General features: G+C 37.2%; 1 protein-coding gene and 1 pseudogene across 1 annotated transcript; both read right to left on the reverse strand.

The window, feature by feature from the left end:
• Positions 1–2,712: 2,712 nt before the first annotated feature.
• Positions 2,713–4,800, reverse strand: LOC149240355 (putative E3 ubiquitin-protein ligase RHY1A). Its single transcript, XM_089367283.1, has 3 exons — positions 4,574–4,800; positions 2,977–3,092; positions 2,713–2,844 (listed from the first exon to the last, which is right to left on the reverse strand). The coding sequence occupies exons 1-3, from the start codon at positions 4,583–4,585 to the stop codon at positions 2,751–2,753; spliced, it is 222 nt and encodes a 73-aa protein (XP_089223409.1). The 5' UTR covers positions 4,586–4,800; the 3' UTR covers positions 2,713–2,750.
• Positions 4,801–5,404: 604 nt separating this feature from the next.
• On the reverse strand, positions 5,405–8,628 carry LOC149240356 (protein IQ-DOMAIN 6-like; annotated as a pseudogene).
• Positions 8,629–18,573: the final 9,945 nt, after the last annotated feature.

Here is an 18,573-nt window from a genome sequence, read left to right on the forward strand (position 1 = left end):
CTCGCAGTGCCCTCCTGGCCTGTAAAACCGAAACCAAAGCCAATGGATTGAAAATAATCATCTCTCAAAACAACCAACCATACAATCTATAGAGGCTCATGCATGAAGAATGGTTACCAAAAATCCTCGATAAGTAGTCTGTATGCGAATGGCGGCCCATTCTTCTCTGACAAACTTGAAGTCTTTAGGAGGAGCCCTCACAATAGTGGCCACTGCAGCATTATAAGCCTCTGCAGCAGCAGATATAACTTTAGATGTCTCCCCGTTTGAATTTACCCTCTTATGGAAACTTCCTTCATTTCTCCCCTCGGATTCGTGGTCACCAGAAATTTTCCACAGGCCCCATTTTCTGGACTTTACATTGATGAGATTTTTCTGTGCATGTTACAACAAAGTCAATAAGCTTGCTTCCACTAAATGAATGAACTTAGAACAAGATTCCTACATAACTAATGATTGGAAAAACAATGAAGTAGCACAAAAGACAGGTGAGATGCAATTTCCCAGGTAAGGAAATGCATATGTTATTAGGGTCCAATAATAACCTAAGATGATGAGCAGGAATGCAAAAAGTTACATGAGTAGAGTATGCAAAGGCCATGCTGTAAAAAGTTACATGAACAGAGTATGCAAAGGCAGTGCTGCAAAAAGTTACATGAACAGAGTATGCAAAGGCCGTGCATAGAGCATCTCCCATAAAGTAAGACATGAGAGAAGTACAAGAAGATATAAAGCATGAAAAATTTAAGAAAGAAACAGGAAAAGATCACGAGAAAAAGCGTGGAAGCTGGGATGAATGTCAAATAGCTACTTTCCTAGCAGATGAGGCTTAGAAGAAATTCGCAATAACACTCATATTGGTGTTTGATATCATGCTCTTTTGCTTCTGCTATAGATTTGTTTTTCCCTTAAACACAGTTCTCCAGTAAGTGGCTTCCTCAAAGACTCAAATGCAATCCAGCTGACCATGTCTCCAATCACCAGATCAAACCAAACTTTTAGCTCCTCATAGCCACCAACCAAGAATCTAATCAACAGTTGAGCATTGTGGCTTTTGAACTCAAAATTTTACTCTCCACTCCTAAAGAGCATCTGACACAGTTCAGCTGGAAGTTGAAAACTTAATCTCTGCAGCTAAGTTGAACTTCTGTTCAAACATACAAAAGAATGCCCGTGAAATGCTGGTCACTGTAGCTCAAACAATTCACAATAGAGTTTTCAACCTTCAGCCACTAGTAGTGACGAGATAGAACTCTGAAACTTAGCATTGATAAAAGGGTTTTCGGGACTCTCCATAAGAACAGGAAGAAATCTCTCCACTCTTGGTAGATGATTTGTCAGATCTCAACATAGGTGGAATCAATTTGCAAGCATGCAGAGAAGAATCTGCACCGACTGTGATCTTCACTTCAGCATTATATGAAGAAAATTTCTTCTGCAATTGAAGATCATCATATGAGGGTATTATCCTTGGAGCACTGGACGAGCGTATTTTAGCCTTGGCAGACTCTGTAGAGTTCATGTAATTAGGCCTTCCCACACTCTCATTTGATGTCTGCAAAGTATTTCCAGATTTTGGAGTACATGATCCCCTTGAGTTTGTTGAGCTCTCATCAGATTGGATATTAGAGCTAGGGTTTGAAGATGATCTACCAGTAGGATGACTGGAAACCGCTGAAGGTGGTTTTGCAGCAACACGAACCCTAATATTGTTTCTATGAACTTTAACTTTTCTTGGTTCATGATATTTCCTCAGATTCTCTCCAGCATCATCATAGCTTTTGAGAGACTGAATTTCACAAGCATCCATTTGGGCTTGTTCCATGAGTCTATTCTCTTAAGGCTTTGTAGCCATCTAGCGTTCTAACTGGCTCCAACCCCAACTATTTTTGTCTAGCTCAATTCTAGCATAATTCATGTTTGTTTTCGAATTGCTTCTCCATTGCTAAAAACAGATTCAACACCCATAAAAGTTACTAGTATATAAATTTCAAAATGTCAACCTGGCATCTACATCTAAGGTCTTGTGCAAAGGATTCTACCACAGCATTTAAAATATCCCAGAAATAGAGTGTTCAATCAAGGACTTATACAAATGAATTTTCAAGTGACTTTTCTGCATTGAACATAGTTATGTACCTGATGAGAGAGAGCATAAGCAATTGCTCTCTCATGTTTGATTGCACCCTCTTTTCTCATTTGCAGTTTTGCATGAACTTCTTCAAGGGTTCCTTGACTATCACACCGCCCCTCCTAAAACATAAGCATACAACTTATTGCCCAAAAAGATAGGTGGGGCATTGAGCATACAACATGTTCAACAAACCATGTACTTCAAATCTGCCCAAAAAACGCAGAAATAAGGTATCTTCTGGCAATGCTCGGATTCTTAAATATTGAGATTTTTAAGTTTCTTTTTGGCAAGAAGGAGGCATATTCTGATGAGAATAGATTTGGTGATTCTGAATAAATACGATGGGAGTTCTACAGTTTACAAAAATATTTCTACTTAAATATTACATCTGTTTACAAAGTTGTGGCCATAAATTTGTTTTTACCGAAGAAAGACCATTGTAGTAATATTTACAAATCAGCCACTGAATTCTATACAAAAAGGGAACTGTACAGTGTTTCTTTTCTCTGCCATTTTTAATTGCAGAAGTTCAGGGACCAAATTCAGTATCCACAGGTTTCTAGTCCATAACGTCATGCTTACATATGGGGCACAGATTAGAGTGATTTAGCAACCACTATGCCCCATAGTGCTTATGGAAACTGTGGGTGCATGGTAAGGAGATGATCTGGTCACCAAATTCATATTCAAACTGGCATATTGCACATTTCCTACACAACGTCCCAAAACATAGATTATCAAAATCACATAAAATAAATCATCTCCTTAGGTTGTTAAGAATAATGATAGACATTGTATCCTAAATACAAGACATGAGAACCTGATAATAGATAAACCCTTACTCCATTTCATCTGTCAATCCCTGTTCAGACTTATTTCCATCAAAAGTTAATATTGGCATAGAGTTCACTATTGTGGCAGGAGCCACACATTTTACATTTTCCAGCTGAACAAGAGACTGTAAAAATCCCAACAACAAACCCAAATATCAGTGAGATTAAAATTTAATCTCAAATTGGAAACAGAAAGCTTGCTAAACTCCCTGAACCTTGCTACCACAAGTGTACACTCACTCCAGCTAGTCTCTTAAAAATACACATTCCAATGAAAGCATAAATCATTTCATTATGTTGGTTCATCTGCTGATGGTGCCAATATTTAATGTATATCCTTATATATGTAGAAATATTCTCGGCTTTGAACATATATCACCCAGGTTTGATGGCCTGATTTATTTCCCTATTTAACAAATTTCCAAACTATGCAAACTAGCTATCAAACAGAATCAGATACACAAGTCTAATGGCAACTCTGGCATGTATGTAAAAGACCAAGGAACAGACCCTAATCATGTCTGTACAAGACTTCACTTATAGTAAAGGTTGGGCATAGAAAGAGGTGAACCTTGTATCTGCTCAAAATCCATGACATCTGGACAGAACACCTTATTAATATTAAAAGGATTATTTTTAAGTATTTCATATCAAATACAGAATATAAACTTATGTCCCTCAACAAGCATTACCTAATATGGATCACTGTGATTGAACCTGACATCAGACCTGGCATCTTTTCAATTCAAGAATCAACGCTAAGGTTCTCAGAATTAAAAACCTAATGAAGCCAAATCCACTTAACGTTATAAAGTCATGCACGAATTTTTCTAACCTTGTGGCTATCCACTTAGGCATGTGGACTTCCTTTGTTATGTACTCAAAACGAAGCCTTCCACTCTCGCATTCGAAAGATGTATGAAACGCATTGAAGCGAATAAGACAAATGGATCTTCTATCCAACGGATACAGAATTAGATAATAGAAGATAGCACGCGCCTAACACAAAATGGACCTACCTATACCTTTGTCAAGAAACTCTTGAACATGACAAAGCTGACAAGAATGTTTGGACATCCCTTGTAGAAGCACTGATGCATCAAACCTTTTGTTAGTTCTTTGGAAAGAAGTTCATTTGCTGCCCTTGCTCCCCTGGGGACTTAGGACACACACTACTAAGGAACATAATTTGTTGCCATTTGAAAGAAATTTTGATTTTGATTTTGAGCTAGCAAAGCTCATGGCTCAAGCCTCATATGCAATTCCATGCTTATTAGGCAACCCATATTCTCACCGTACCTTAGGAGGTCCACACAAAGATATCTTCATGCTTATACTTGTTCCACAAGGGGGAAAGCTCTTCAATCCCCTAAGAGGGTGAGTGATTACTCCACTAATGCCATGAAAATTTATTTTCACCAATAATTATTAACAATAACATGCATAGTACAACATAATACATTTTTCTTCCTGCAAAGTGCGGAGACTTCAATCTTAGAAATATGTAAATATTATCAAAACAAGAATAAGGGGAAGACAAATGATAACAAAATTTGAAGACTAATATATCTCCTTTCAGGAAAATATCTAGTTATTAGAGGCATACCTCATATGACATGTCAATAGTGCCTTGTTTACTATATTCAATGCCCCCCGAGCATGGAGGAGGATCTGCCAATGATAATGAAAGGGCTGAAACATGCAATGATTAAATTGGTCATAGTTCTACTTAATAAGTTGGTATTCAATAAAAGAAAACAAACTTTAAGAAATGCGTCAGTTAATGAATGCTAACTGGATGGAAAAGTTAAATCATGAGAATCCATTATTCTATGAAACTTGCTTGCAACAATTCAACCCCTGGGAAGCAGCTTACATAATGCCATTTCAAGGTCATAATCATCACAATTTTCATTTCTCGGCTGATTTGAATGGAAAAGATCACGAGAAAGAGCGTGGAAGCTGGCAGGAATGTCAAACAGCTACTCTCCTAGCAGATGAGGCCGAGAAGAAATTCACAATAAAGCTCATAATGGTGTCTGATATCATGCTCTTTTGCTTCTGCTATACATTTGTTTTTTCCCTTAAACACAGTTCTCCAGTAAGTGGCTTCCTCAAAGACTCAAATGAAATCCAGCTGACCATGTCTCCAACCACCAGATCAAACCAAAATTTTAGCTCCTCACAGCCACCAACCAAGAAGCTAATCAACAGTTGAGCACTGTGGCTTTTGAACTCAAAATTTTACTCTCCACTCCTAAAGAGCATCTAACACAGTTCAGCTAGAAGCTGAAATCTTAATCTTTGCAGCTAAGTTGAACTTCTGTTCAAACATACAGAAGAATGCCCATGAAATGCTGGTCACTGTAGCTCAAACCATTCACAGCAGAGTTTTCAACCTTCAGCCACTAGTAGTGACAGGTTAGAACTCTAAAACTTAGCATTGATAAAAGGGTTTTCGGGACTCTCCATAAGAACAGGAAGAAATCTCTCCACTCTTGGTAGATGATTTGTCAGATCTCAACATAGTTGGAATCAATGTGCAAGCATGCAGAGAAGAATCTGAACCGGCTGTGCTCTTCACTTCAACATTATATGAAGAAAATTTATTCCGCAATTGAAGATCATCATATGAGGGTCTTATCTTTGGAGCACTGGACGAGCGTATTTTAGCCTTGGCAGACTCTGTAGAGTTCATGTAATTAGGCCTTCCCAGACTCTCATCTGATGTCTGCATAGTATTTTTAGATTTTGGAGTACATGATCCCCTTGTAATTGTTGATCTCTCATCAGATTGGATATCAGAGTTAGGGTTTGAAGATGATCTACCAATAGGATGACTGGAAACCGTTGAAGGTGGTTTTACAGCAACATGAACCCTAATATTGTTTTTGCGAACTTTAACTTTTCCTGGTTCATGAGATTTCCTCATATTCTCTCCAGCATCATCATAGCTTTTGAGAGACTGAATTTCACAAGCATCCATTTGGGCTTGTTCCATGAGTCTATTCTCCCAAGGCTTTGTAGCCATCCAGCGTTCTAACCAGCTCCAACCCTATCTATTTTTTTCTAGCTCAATTCTAGCATAATTCATGTTTGTTTTTGAATTGCTTCTCCATTGCTAAAAACAGATTCAACACCCATAAAAGTTACTAGTATATAAATTTCAAAATGTCAACCTGGCATCTACATCTAAGGTCTTGTGCAGAGGATTCTACCACAACATTTAAAATCTCCCAGAAATAGAGTGTTCAATCAAGGACTTATACAAATGAATTTTCAAGTGACTTTTCTGCATTGAACATAGTTATGTACCTGATGGAGAGAGCATAAGCAATTGCTCTCTCACATTTGATTGCACCCTCTTGTCTCATTTGCAGTTTTGCACGAACTTCTTAAAGGGTTCCTTGACTATCACACCACCCCTCCTGAAACAAGCAATGCACTTCTGAAACAAAATGGATAACAGAGCCAGTTTTTTGCAAGTTAAAACATAAAAGCCTTTTAGGTCATCACAATTATTCTGGAAATTCCACATCACACAAATATTACTATTGTAGTATAAGTGATGGGATTGTTAGAAACTGAAATTTAGCATATCTAGAAACAAAGGGAAAACAACTGGTAAGAAAAACCGAGATCATTTCAGACGTATGATAAAGAAGTATATATATGAGGTATGATCTAGTCCAGTGCACAAGGGTCGTGAAAAGCAATATGGCCAGGAAAAGTCTACAGAAAGGGTAACTACTTTTCTTCATGAGTAGTCCTGGTTTGGTGTCTGAGCACAAACCAGAACATGGGCCTGAAGCGTTTGTGTAGGAAATTTTCATGATAAGAGTAAACACGATGATGATTAGGATTTTCTTGTGGTTTCGTATATATCTTAAACTACAGTTGACATATGGTAATCCGACACTCACAGGATTCGGCACTCCGACCTATTGTGTGGGTAGAGTAAGCTACTAAACCATAGTGGCTAGATTGTTAAAATACCTCAGATTCTCGTAGTTTGTTTTGGCGAGTTCAATGTTCATCAATCATTTTCTGCACAACTAAGCCTTCAGTCGACATCCGAACACGGCGAGCTCTTACACGGGCCTGAACTCTAACAAGTGCTTGCATGTACCTCAAGGTAACTGTTGCTTGTTTCCTTACCTGACGACCTCGAAATAATGCTTGTAATCTCACAAACCCTTTCAGCGCTTGCAGTGCCCTCCTAACCTGTAAAACCCAAACCAAAGCCATTAGATTGAAAATAATCATCTCTCAAAACAACCAAGCATACAATCTATAGAGGCTCGTGCATGAAGAATGGTTACCAAAAATCCTTGAAAAGCAGTCTGTATGCGAATGGCAGCCCATTCTTCTTTGACAACCTTGAAGTCTTTAGGAGGATCCCTCACAATAGTGGCCACTGCAGCATTATAAGCCTTTGCAGCAGCAGATATAACTTCAGATATCTCCCTGTTTGAATTTACCCTCTTTTGGAAACTTCCTTCATTTCTCCCCTCGGATTCATGGTCACCAGAAATTTTCCACAGGCCCCATTTTCTGGACTTTACATTGGTGAGTTTTTTCTGTGCATGTTACATCAAAGTCAATAAGCTTGCTTCCGCTAAATGAATGAACTTAGAACAAGATTCCTACATAACTGATGACTGGAAAAACAATGAAGTAGCACAAAATATGGGTGAGATGCAATTTCCAAGGTAAGGAAATGCATCTGTTATCAGGGTCCACTGATAACCTAAGATGATGAGCATGACTGCAAAAAGTTACATGAGTAGAGTATGAAAAGGAAGTGCTGTAAAAAGTTACATGAATAAGTATGCAAAGGCCGTGCATAGAGCATCTCCCACAAAGTAAGACATGAGAGAAGTACAGGAAGATATAAAGCATGAAAAATTTAAGAAAGAAACAGGAAAAGATCATGAGAAAGAGCGTGGAAGCTGGTAGGAATGTCAAACAGATACTCTCCTAGCAGATGAGGCCGAGAAGAACTTCGCAATAAATCTCATATTGGTGTCTGATAGAGGTCACTGAACCTTATGTATCTGATTAATAGCCTAAATGCTTCTGGTCACAAGAGCTTTTTTGGTTTGAGATTTCTCAGGGAAAAACTACCAACAATCCTCCTCTTGGCCCTCCACATCCTCCTGGCGCTCCTCCTCCTACAGAAAAATCCGCCCTGCGCGGCCCTCTTCATCCTCCTGGCCCTCCTCCTCCAGAAAAAGCTCGTGCAGCAAAGGCAATCGCCCTCGGCCCTCGTTTGCAGCGAATGGGATATCTGTGTGTGCACGACGGACCGGCTAGGTAGACAGACAGGCTGGGCTGTGTTTAATTAATTTTTTAACTAATAACTATTTTTTAATGTTTTCTTTGGACTGCAAATAATTGTTGAATCGTCTAACAATAGATCTGACGGTTAAGATTAGGACAAAAAGGTATTTAGGGGAGTTCACTTTAGAGGGAAATGCCTTACAATGTAATTAAATACTTATCTGCTTAGGTTCAAACTTCCAAGGAAAATTAATAGAGGATTAAGATCACACCTCATGACCATGAGGATGGTACCTTTACCGGTTCTCCCCCCATTCCATATTCCACTTCTAAAACAATTTTAAAATCAAGAACCTTCACAAGTTCACCCAAGACCATTTGGTCCCAACCAGCTACAACCTAGGGAATTCATCCTGAGCACTTAGGCTTCAAATGGAGTTTCACTGACCAACCAGCGTAGGAACTCTATGCATTGGCAGCATCTTGCATCCCTCTGGAAGCATCTTGCCTCCCTATGGCAACGTCCTCCTAGAGGGTTTGGGCTATTTTTCTCTCCCCTTTTAGACTCTCTTCTCCTCTCCCCAAACTAAGATGATTTCTCTCTAGGAATGGGAGTATCTATCTCTACTTTTCTGGTAAGTGAAACTTTCACTTAGTGACTTTTCCTCGTAATTTTCCTGGTTTCCTTAACCAACTTATTAATTTTAAAAATAAATTTAAACATTAAAATTTCTCACTATGCCTTCCACATAGTTGATAGTCTTCCAAGTTACTTGTAGTAAAAGTAAAGCAAATAATTACTTTTCATTGAGGGGTGTTACATTATCTTGGGTATTTCATTGCTAATTCTTCTATTGCAAGATGAGACTCTCGAGCATATTGTTGACCTTTGTAGTGGTCATATTTCCAAGCAGTGTCAGTTGCAAAGGAGAAGGTGACCATGAACGAGATGGTGATGAATGTGAGAAGATATCTGTGAGAGGTGGGTGGTTACAATATCATCGCCACATCTATGGAATCTTCGTAGATGAAATCTTGTTGCCCACACACTGCATGTTTTCCCTCATCGACGATGCCCTTAAGAATTTGTTCCTTCCATCGTGGTTCATGATGGACCTCCTCCACTACCACACCTCCACCCATAGGTTTCTCTAGAAAACATTTTTTGCCATGCAACTCGGCTCCTGCATATGCACGTACTCCATAAAAAGAACCTAGTGGTCACGAGCAACGTGAATGGGGCTATGGCCATCAACAGAGTGCTTGTCACTTGCCCTGACATCTACACCCAAGCCACCTTCACTATCCATGATGTGACCCAGACATTCTTCGACCCAAATTCCTGCAAGACAAGTTTGGAGAGCCTAGGACTCCATGGCGATAGGGTAATGCATTGTTTCTAAGTTACTCCACAAATCCATATGTAGAATATTATGCACTATGAAAAAACCTATGACAATTGGTTGTGGTCCATTAAGAAAAGATCCCTTTAAGAAAACAATGTCATCCAAAATCTACTATTGAAGAAATCAATATACAACAAAAGTAGGATTCTTCTAATTTTTCATCCTTTGGGTCTAGTTCAACTTGATGCAGAGTAATAATACATTGTCTTGATTTACAACAATTATAGATAATTTCATAAATTAGATAATCATCAATAATAGGGAATACAAATGAGAATAATAATACAACATACATTTTGAATGCCACCATATCAGACATACGTAAAACAAGTTATTAAATGCCCTTCATAAACCGACATAGAATGCCTAAAATGAGGCAAAGGTAATATGTAAATGTTGTTTCCTCTTAGTAAAAATTACCCATTCTAGAAAATCAAAATTTCTTCACAATGGTTTTAAATATTTCATTGGTAAAATAAGTGGTAAATTATATCTCAATCAACTTTCATCATTTCAATATTTCAATTATTATTTTAATTGTGTATTACCAACTTAGCACAAACACACTAAACAACCTAAATCTAATAAAATAATTATTATTTCAAATCAAAGTACAACTTTTCCAATTTATTAATCCTATCGGCCTCTCTTTGCACCTTTTGGGGAAATTTCTAGTATATATATTTGATTACATTCAGAATTGCATTGTCTTTGTTTTTAGGTGTATCTTTTCTGTAATGTTCGCAGTAAGAGCTCGAGTAGCTATGTATTCATTTCTAAATTGATAAATATCAAAGTAATATGTTTGCACTAGAAATGAGTAATATCATCAAATTATCTTTAAATAATGGAGTTTTGATATGTATGTAATATTATTAAATTCCAAAGTCAATTGAATTTTGCTTGGATATATAAACTTTAATTTATACCTTAGGAAATCAGGTTCTTTTATGTTGATAGATATTTTCCTATTGAAACTAGGTATATTAATCATTTTCTTAATTACAAATTCCAATCTTAAGATTGTGAATAAAATATTTGGTATATTCTAGTCATCTCTAAATCAACTAATAGATTTCTCAACAATTACTTCATTTCTTGTCTAAATCCAATGTCTAAACTATATTTATTTAATGTTTTTACAAAACATGATTAAAAGTTCATTGTATGAGTTGTTTATCACCACAGATGATGATTTGAGAAAATGAAATTAATTAAAGAAAAAATATGAAGCGTACATTGGATGTATCATTTCTTTACATTAAATTTTTTTCTACTGAACTAAGGCGACTTGGATCAAACAAGAAGAAACGAAAAACCATTTTTCTTTAGCTTGTGAAACATGGCACCTTCACTTGTGTTCCCTGCACTTATGGCTTCATTCGATCTTTGTAAAACTTGGTTCTTGCATTTATAAAACACCTTATTGTTGGAATTTTCCTCCACTCGTGGAACAAAATAATCCCAATTGACTCCCTAATTTCAATAATTCAAATCGAATCACTTTGTGTAAAATGGATGGGAGCCTATGGGAGTTGGTTGACAATAGAGGATTCTTTGTGGTATTAGAGTGGGGTCTCATATGTCATGATAAGTTCAAGCCTAACATTCATGCATCTCTCTTCTTCATAGGATGTTTTTAGCAAGTGCTAAGGCTCTAGCCAAGGTCAAATATCACCTTACTCTTTTGTTGGCATATTTAGGGTGAAGACACTTGAGACATGTAGGCTTAGTTAGCTTGCATGATGAGAGGATGTGTAATTGTATTTTTTTTTTCAACAATATTTTTGGTGTCTTTGAGATTAGTCATGGAACCACAAGCCTCGATAAGGAATGCTTGGGCACATGCACGTAAGCTAGATAGTAGGCCAGGAGATCTAGTCTCAATGACTAAACGATGACAATATTAAACCCTTACCACCACACAACATGAAGGAACAAATGGACATAAGTTATGAGTGAGAAATTTTGGTATTTGATATGATGTTATGTCTTATTTACAATTCTATAAGAATGGAAAAAAATTGAGGTTCCAAGAGAAACTTATCGTACCATTCCCAAACTTGTTTGGTTTTTACATTTTCTCATGAACACACCTATACAACATGTTGCATCTCCAAAATTTCAAATATGATGATGAAATTTCTACCGAAGGTACTTTAGTATTTTATTTGAAATCCCTATAAATTTCATAGTATAAAATTTCTCTAAGAAAGCTTATAACAAAAATACCAATACGTCTTATCTAAAATTGATTTTTGAACTAGTTACCAACCCTACCCTCCATAGGTGGTATATTTGAAAGTATAATTAATATGTACTTGAAAATTCACCACATGTATCTTGATATATCTCCTTAGTTTCACAAACAATTTGATATTTGAAGTTTTTCAAGAAAAATGTTGTAGTAAAATTACCAAGATGATGCATTGGAAAGTGATTTCAAGATAACCTTATACCTACATAAATACAAACCTTCACTATTTACTACCCTTCATCTTAAACCTCTGCAGTATTGTCTCAACATACTTCCCATGGTTTAACCAAAGCTTCCTCTTTTCCTGATCTCATTTAATTTCCATGCCCAAAATATAGTTTGCAGCACCAAGATATTTCATGTTGAATTTGGAGGACAATTGGGTCTTCAAATCCTGGATAATTTCTTTGTTATTTCCAACCAGCAACATATCATTCACATACAAGACGAGATAAATAAGACGGTCACCAACTAATTTAAAATACACATAGTGATATGCTTTTCTTCTGGTGAAGCCAAGTTCCCATATAAACGTATCAAATTTCTGATACCACATCCTCGGTGATTGTTTTAACCCATACAAAGACTTTTTTAACTTGCATACCAGTTCTTTCTTACCCTTCACCACAAATCCTTAAGGTTTCTTCATGTACATCTCTTCTTCCACATCCCTATGAAGAAATGTTGTCTTCACATCCATCTGTTCTACCTCAAAATCAAAAGTAGCAACACCAGATAAAGTAATCTAATAGAAGCTACCTTGGAAACAAGAGAAAAAATATCACCCAAATCAATTCCCGATACCTCGGAATAACCTTTTGCTACCAACCGAGCTTTATATTTCTCCACCTTGCTTTCTGCATTCACTTTCTTCTTAAACACCAATTTGTTTCCAATGGGTTTCCATTGAGCCGACAACTCCACCAAATCCCAAGCCTCATTTTTTTGCAAAGATGGCATTTCATCAACCATGGCATCTTTCTAGAGTTTTCCATCCTCTAAATCTACTGCTTCCCTCACAGTTCTGCGATCATCACCAGTAATAGATAAAGAAAAATTTGAATAGAAAGTAGATGGAATTCTTTCTCGAATTGATCTTCTCACAGCTAGAGTTTGTGGCTCTTCATATTTAGATTCCTCTTCTGCTGTAGATTATGATTCTTCCTCCTTTAGCTCAAACTCTCTCTTCTTAGGTTACTTTGATAGGACTTCATGTTTAATAACATCTTTCATCTCTCTAAACATCACATCTTGGTTGCACACAACCTTCCTTGTTTCTGTGTTCCAAATATTATAACCTTTTAAACCATCCTTATACCCAATAAAGATGCACCTTTCAGATTTACTATCCAGCTTTGTTATTTTCTCCTTTGGAAGATGTACATATGCATTACATCCAAATACCCTTAGATTTGAAAGAGAAGGTTTATTACCAGTCCATACCTCTTGTGGAGCCTTATCCTCCAACATTGATGAAGGTAATCTATTGACTAGGTAACATGCAATCTCCATCGCCTCTGCCCAGAATTCCTATCCTAACCCGACACCACTGAGCATGCTTCTTGCCTTTTCCATCAACACCCTGTTCATTCTTTCTGCAACTCCATTTTTCTGAGGTGTGTATGGAGTAGTCTGTTGTCGTGCTATACAACACTTTTTACAAAACTCTTCAAATTAATTCTTGCAAAATTCTCCACTATTATCTATCCTTAACACCTTTATCTTCTTCTCTGTCTGTTTTTTCACCAGAGCCTTAAATTCTTTAAACTTGTCAAAGACTTCAAATTTTTTATTGAGGAAATATATCCATGTATTCCTTAAGAATTCATCTATAAATGATACATAGTGCATAGACTTACCCAGTGATGGAATTGACACAGGTCCAAACATATCGTGCACAAGCTCTAATATTCGTTTCGCCCTCTTACCAGAGGGGAAACTCACCCGATTCTGCTTCCCATATACACAATTTTCATAGAAATCAAAATTCAGAGAGAAATTAGACATACCTTCTACCATACCATTACCATGAAGTACTAGAAGTCCCTTCTCTCCAATATGTCCAAGCCTTTCATGCCATAACATGGTGTTTTCTCCAAAGACCACTAGATTTTCTACTCCACTTTCAGTAACCAAAAAACTGTTGCACCCATCAATAACAGTGCTACAATGAAGCTTGTACAGAGTTCCAATCTGAACTCCCCACATCAATAACAGTGCTCCCCAAACCATCTTGCAGGTATCTGTCTCGAACACTTCTTTTACACTTGCATCATCTAGCTTGCTTACATAAATCAGATTTCTGGCTAATGCAGGAATATGGAAAACACCCGGAAGTGTTCTAATGCTTCCACCTTGCAAATTCAACTTGAATTTTCCACGACCAAAGATTCTAGCCTCCCTGTCATCCCCTAAGAAGACATCGCCGCCATCATATTTCTCATACTCGCAGAACCACTCTCTATGGGGAGTGAAGTGAAAGGATGCACCTGAGTCAATCAACCATGCCTCATGATCTACATGTTTACTTGAAGAAGAGGCAAAGTACACATCCCCACCTTAATCTGAGGTGGTTTTCGCGTCTGCAGAAGGAGCATCATCAAATCCCTTTCCTTTCGTAGGAGTTTTAGATTTACAGTCCCTTTTGAAGTGCCCTTCCTTTCTTCATTTCCATGACACCTTTAGAGGTTTTCCTGGAGATTTAGATCTCCCAATTGAGGACTTATTTTTGTTTCTTTTCTGGGACCACCCTTGTATAGAAAAGGAATCACCATTCTGGCCCTCCATATTTTTCCGTCTCATCTCCTTTGATAGTAAGGATGAGACTATTTCATCAAACTACAAGGCAGTTGCATTGCTACCTATTGCAACAACCAGAATATCCCACGAATCTCGTAGAGAACACAACAAACTAATGCTATTATCTTCATCTGAAATTTTAATATCAACGGATAATAAGTGGCTTAAAATAGTATTAAAGGCGTTTAGATGATTTGTCACTGAGTCTTTGTCTTTCATCCCGAGGTTATACCGTTTTTTCCATAGGAACAATTTATTCACTAGAGACTTAGATTGGTAGAGAGTCGCTAACTTGTCCCACAAAGCCTTCACCGAAGCTTCACCTGATACATTTAGAAATATTGAATATGAGACACACAATCTTATTGTTCTCTTTGCCTTCCGATCCAACTTTGCCCACTCTTCAGCTAACATTGTTGTTGGTTTAGTACCCAGATCTACCATAATCCACTGATCTTTATCCACCAACAAATCCTCCATCTTGATTTTCCACAACTCAAAACTCTGACCATTAAATTTATCGATCTCTGTCTTTCCACTTCTCACCATCTTCTTTCACCACAATAATCAATCCCACAAATCTCCCACTGAGAAGGGTGTACCACAGGCCCCAAAAAAACCCCTCAGCAGCAAAGTTGTCCCCTTGAAGCTGAAACAACTATGATACCAACTGTCGGTTTTAACCCTGTACACAAATTACATGCATACGAATTCTAAAAACGGAAAATAAATAATGGCGAAAGCATAAAACATAAAACAAATATACACAGAAATTTTTCCGTGGATCCCAAAACCGGCACTACCAGATTGGTTTTTCATTATATTTGTTTCAATATTACAATACATATATATACATGCTGAAGCATCCATAAACCCCAATTCATTAACCCCGGATTAGAACATAACCATAGTTCCGTTGACCAGATCTAGAAAATACCATGGACAGAAAACAATCAAACACAAAACCATGTGAGAAACAATAGGTAGGTTTACTCACCTAATATACGATCCAAAAAAAAAAAAAATCCTAGGGCGCTGCCCCGGACACCGTGTATGGGGGCTACCGCCCCCCAGTGACTGCCCCATGCGTGGGGTAGTCATGGAAAGAATATAACACACACCCAACATACCATACACTTCCATGATTTTTGATGCCATGCATGCAATGAGGGAAAAGTCCAATTCGAATTGAGAGGCCAAAGACTCACCCACCGCTCCTCTTGAGGACTTCTTCTTGGACTTCTTGAACGGACAATTTGTAGCAAAATGGCCCAGCTCATGACAATGAAAGAACTTAATTTTCGTCATATATTTCTTCTTACCTCCATGGAAAGAATCTGATTTGGAATGGGAGGCTTTCCCTTTCCCCTTCTTTTCCTTAATAGCTAAGGCACAATTCTCTTCATCACCAGTCTTTGATGAGGAGCCATCCCTAGTGTTCCTCTTGATCTCCTCCTACATCAAATCCGACCACAATCATTCCCAATCTGGCATCTTATCCCGACCATTGACAAAGTCCCAATCACTATTCCAAATCTTTGGGAGTCCCAAAAGAGCAAGACACACCATATCATCCTCGACAACAATGATTCCAACACTTCCAAGCTCATCACGACATTGAGTGAACTTGGTCAAGTATTTTGGAATAGTCTCGCCTTTCTCCATTTTGATTTTTCAAAGTTTGTCCTTCAATGCCAATTTCCTTTGGTCATTGTTGTTTTGATACAACTCCTTCAATGCTTTCCACATAGCATACAAAGTTTCCTTCCATGGAGACTTGAGACAATGTGGTCTCAAAGTTCCTCAAGGATTATCCACCTCGCCTTTGCTATACACTTCTTCCATTTGGCCAGACTATTTTCATCCAATGTTGCTGGCTTAGGAATGTCTTGACCAATGAATTCATTCAAGCTATTATCCTACAGCACAACCTCCATTATGTCCCTCCAGGTTATATAATTCAAGTTTCCTTCCAAGGCATACTTAAGCCGCAAGCCATAGAATCCCATCTGCCAATCCTGAAGTATGTATTGAAAATTTGAATTTCACCTGTAACCCAAAACTCAGAACTTCGAAATCTCCTATATTATATTGTCTTCAGCTCTGAGACCATGTATAATTTCTTGTAGATTCACAAGCTCATGCAATTTACTAAAGCATAGGACAAGAATCTACTTCTACTTTTAACTAGATGAAGCCAATAGAGCAATGAAAACAATATGAACAAGAAGAAGACAAATCAATGTCACATAACACAATAAGTTTTCCTGGGGAAATCCACTACTCAAAATCCCGCCTATCTTTATTGCATTAATCAGAAATATGAGTGAATATACAAATCTTTTTCTCACTAGAACAATTCCACACAAGTATGATAAACTCTCTGCCTCACAAGCCCACTATTAGCCAACACTTAGTCAATTTCCACAGCCTACCAAACCACTATTTCATTGCACAATTCCTAGGATGAATAGACTATATTTAAATGGAATTCATGCTTCCAAAACTTCGCAATCATAATTAGGTCCTCTTTCTGATTGCAGGCATGATATTTACAACTCAGTAAATAATACAACTGATAGTACATTGTCCCTGCACTCTAGTCTCAACTAGGTCTTTCTCAGAATTGACATGCATGTGTTTCCGATGAGTGAATCTTCACTTATCTGGAGTAGCACCTGTGGATGCACTAGTGCACTAATGACTACTAATCCTCTACTAGTTCAACAAACAGTTAGAACTATTTTAACTGACTATAACTCAGTAGACTGAGTTATCTAATTACAACTCAATCTAAACTAATAATGGACCCCTAAAATTTAGGGAGAACATATACATGACTTCCAATTCAAAATTCATAATCTAATTAAGTTAATTAAAGTCAATTAAATATTTACAAGTTGCTATGAGAATAGAATTCGATTTTAGTTCATAGTTTAATTCAACGACAAATTAAATTGGAGTTTCTTGTTTCCATTTGTCAATAGTTCCTTCTACTAAAAGGGAAGAGAAAAGTGGGCCCTTTAAAGACAAGTAATAGTATTGATCTATAAAATACACACGAGCATATACATATGAATGAATATTTGATCAACCAATGAAATAGTTCACAAGGAAGCAATGATTGTTAAAGAAAATACAACACACCTTCATCAAGATAAGTACTAAATACACCAAAATATTTCAATTTCCTTAGTACATATGAAAAAAAAAATCAAAAACATTCAAAGAATAGTCTTACAATATTCATGACATATTCATGAAAGCGTGTTCACTCAACGAGCTTCTAAATTAAGGAAAAGTTCAAAGATACATCAAGATGATGAACACCACTTTCTCAAATAGTAGAGCATTAGAACAGTCATTCACTCCTCCAAAACAATGATCTTTCTCTCCAATTCCTGGTAGGAGGATCCAAGGTGAACATTTCCTTTGCATGAATAATTAGGGTGTATATATAACAAGTGGGGTGATCATTCACTTCCCTTCTGACTGTTGGACTACCCTCATGACTATTCAAATTATCTATGACCTTTTGACTTCCTACATGACGTTTCATATTACATGGATGACTCTTGGACATCCACTTTACATTACATTTCTCCCATACAGAAACTACATAATCCACAATATGGTGTGGCAAATGATGACTTATGACAAGACATGACATGACACTGCTGACATGGAATTTGTGATGACATGGCAATGCCAAGTCACCCTTTATTGCTAGTTTCTTTGTCTTCTTGAAATATGGTGAATGTTATTCTTCATCCTCCTCCTCATGACTTGAATATAAGGAGTATTCAATGTGATATTGATATTTTGTCTTCTATTGTAATATTTTTTCCTTCGTCTTCTTAC

This window comes from Pinus tabuliformis, chromosome 8, assembly GCF_031772625.1.
Source record: "Pinus tabuliformis cultivar Carrire ecotype Pingquan chromosome 8, CPIR1, whole genome shotgun sequence".
Taxonomy (NCBI): Eukaryota; Viridiplantae; Streptophyta; class Pinopsida; order Pinales; family Pinaceae; genus Pinus; species Pinus tabuliformis.

Excerpts from the sequence above, each read along its gene's own strand:
- LOC149240355 (XM_089367283.1), bottom strand. Across the intron at positions 2,845-2,976 it reads GGATTGACAGATGAAATGGA|GAAATGTGCAATATGCCAGT; the intron begins GTAAGGGTTTAT and ends GACGTTGTGTAG.